The sequence below is a fragment of the Nicotiana attenuata genome, chromosome 6 (genome assembly GCF_001879085.1).
Source record: "Nicotiana attenuata strain UT chromosome 6, NIATTr2, whole genome shotgun sequence".
In the NCBI taxonomy this organism is placed as follows: Eukaryota; Viridiplantae; Streptophyta; class Magnoliopsida; order Solanales; family Solanaceae; genus Nicotiana; species Nicotiana attenuata.
In genome coordinates this window covers 4,951,638-4,953,549 of record NC_031994.1, presented here as the reverse complement: position 1 = coordinate 4,953,549, position 1,912 = coordinate 4,951,638, and the positions used below count along the sequence as shown (strand labels likewise).

The 1,912-nt window shown below is 37.9% G+C and overlaps 1 protein-coding gene across 1 annotated transcript; it reads left to right on the top strand.

Annotated features, from left to right (window-relative positions):
• On the top strand, nt 246–1,205 carry LOC109228153. Its single transcript, XM_019393330.1, has 2 exons — nt 246–662; nt 793–1,205. Exons 1-2 carry the CDS (start codon nt 325–327, stop codon nt 872–874), a joined length of 420 nt encoding a protein of 139 aa, XP_019248875.1. The 5' UTR covers nt 246–324; the 3' UTR covers nt 875–1,205.

Here is a 1,912-nt window from a genome sequence, read left to right as displayed (position 1 = left end):
TAAACAGAATATTAGTTATACTACGTACGTAAACGTTATCCTAAGTTATACCTCAATTAGGGTAAAAACTTACCCCAAAAATTAATGTTCATTATTCTTAACTACCATTTCTTCTTCACTAGACCAACTAGTGTTGCTATATATATATTGACGTTCAACTTCCTTTGATCCTTCATTCCAATTTTCAATATCTTCTCTTCCTATTGATGAGTTGAGTTTCGATTCTGTTGTCGAAAAAAATCAAAGAGTGACGAAATTACTGCTTTCATTTAAATTCTCTTCCACGGTTTTACTGCATTTGATTATTGTTGCTATTTTGCATCAATGGCGTACTTCACCACTACTATATATATGGTCATGATTGTGTTAACCAGCATTTTATGCCAAGAAGGATGCCAACAAATAACACAACCTCCGAATGCAATAGTAGTATTAGATGGATCAGGCAATTATATATACGACAATATAATAATGGCTGCAGTCTCGGCAGCTCCAAACAACAGCATTACAAAATTATACTACATCGATCCTAATAAAACAAGAAACCTACAACGAGTATGTCCAAATCGAAGAATGGAAAACAAACATAGTTCTCGTCGGAGAAGGAATGGACAAAACCATAATATCAAGCTATGGAGGTGGCCTCGGGACGTATTACACAGGTAATTAAACTGACCCTTCTTAATTTACTCCGATTAATCAAATTTGTAATTTGTTAAGTATTACTACGTTGCATGCAACAATATTTGTATCATTGATCTGATGACTGTTTAATTTTGTTTCTCTTTCAAGGGGTGAATGGGCAAGGATTCATGCATGGCGCAAGACATCACTTTTCGAAACATTGCTGGAGCTCAGATGCAACAGGCAGTAGCTTTAAGGCGACCATGGGGTAACTACTGTGATCATGCAGAGTTACATAGACCTATTGATAAATCCAAAAGGCTGGATAGAGTTTCAGGGAGAGCCCCTAGTTCGCCCATTCTATATGGAATTCAAAAATAGAGGACCTGGTGCAAACACAACGGGACGTGTGATGTGGGCGTGTGTCACTAATGATCCTAAGGTCTCATCAAGTTCACTATCAGGAATTTTATCTAGGGTGATAAATGAATACCCTCCACAGTCCCACATTACTTTGATCTGCAATGAATGCAAATGATATTGTAATCCACGATTTCTGCTAGTTATAGCAGTATAGTATCTGTTAGTAGTATTAATATGGCTTGCAATTTTTTCTCTCAGCAAAATATGCAGTAAAATGTTAAAGACTCATGTTTTTCATATCGTTCTTGTTGGGAATAAATCTCCCACGGTAATAATATTCACGACAATAAAAGCGGAATAATAATGTAGCACCGAGATACGGTAATCAACAAGAATAAAAGAGTGACAACGACACCAAGATTTTTACGTGGAAAATCCTTCTGAATAAGGGGAAAAACCACGACCCTGAGAGGAGCAACTGATATCACTATAGCAAGGAATTTTACACTTTGTAGGCCAGTAAAATACTCCAAAGACCACTACAACACTCAAAAGAGATAACCCTCTTTTGATATTTCCACCTCACTACAATATCGCTCACACTCTCTATTTTCCTCACAGACTATTTTCTTATACCCTGTCTGTGATGCCTCACTCTTTTTTGTCTCTCTCTTTGTTGGTGTGTTGAAAGAAGTGAAAGAGCTCTCCTTTTATAGGAGAAAATACGTAGCCTCCACATCTTTGCATACTTTGGCTCCAAGTAAAATCTTCCGCCAAGCTTCTCTGCCAAAGTAAATTCATAGGCAAAATAGGCACAAGGCTATTGCCAACTATTTCCAACCAATGGGATGCACCCCACAATCTCCCCCTCCAGTCCCATTCACCTGAAGGAGGTAACACTGGGGTTGCTAGTTTGAGTGCATGC

What these genes read in the sequence shown, in the direction of transcription:
- LOC109228153 (XM_019393330.1), top strand. Translation starts at nt 325, where the DNA reads ATGGCGTACTTCACCACTACTATATATATGGTCATGATTGTGTTAACC. An exon ending in CCTCGGGACGTATTACACAG is followed by an intron (nt 663 to 792) that starts GTAATTAAACTG and finishes TTCTCTTTCAAG; the next exon opens with GGGTGAATGGGCAAGGATTC.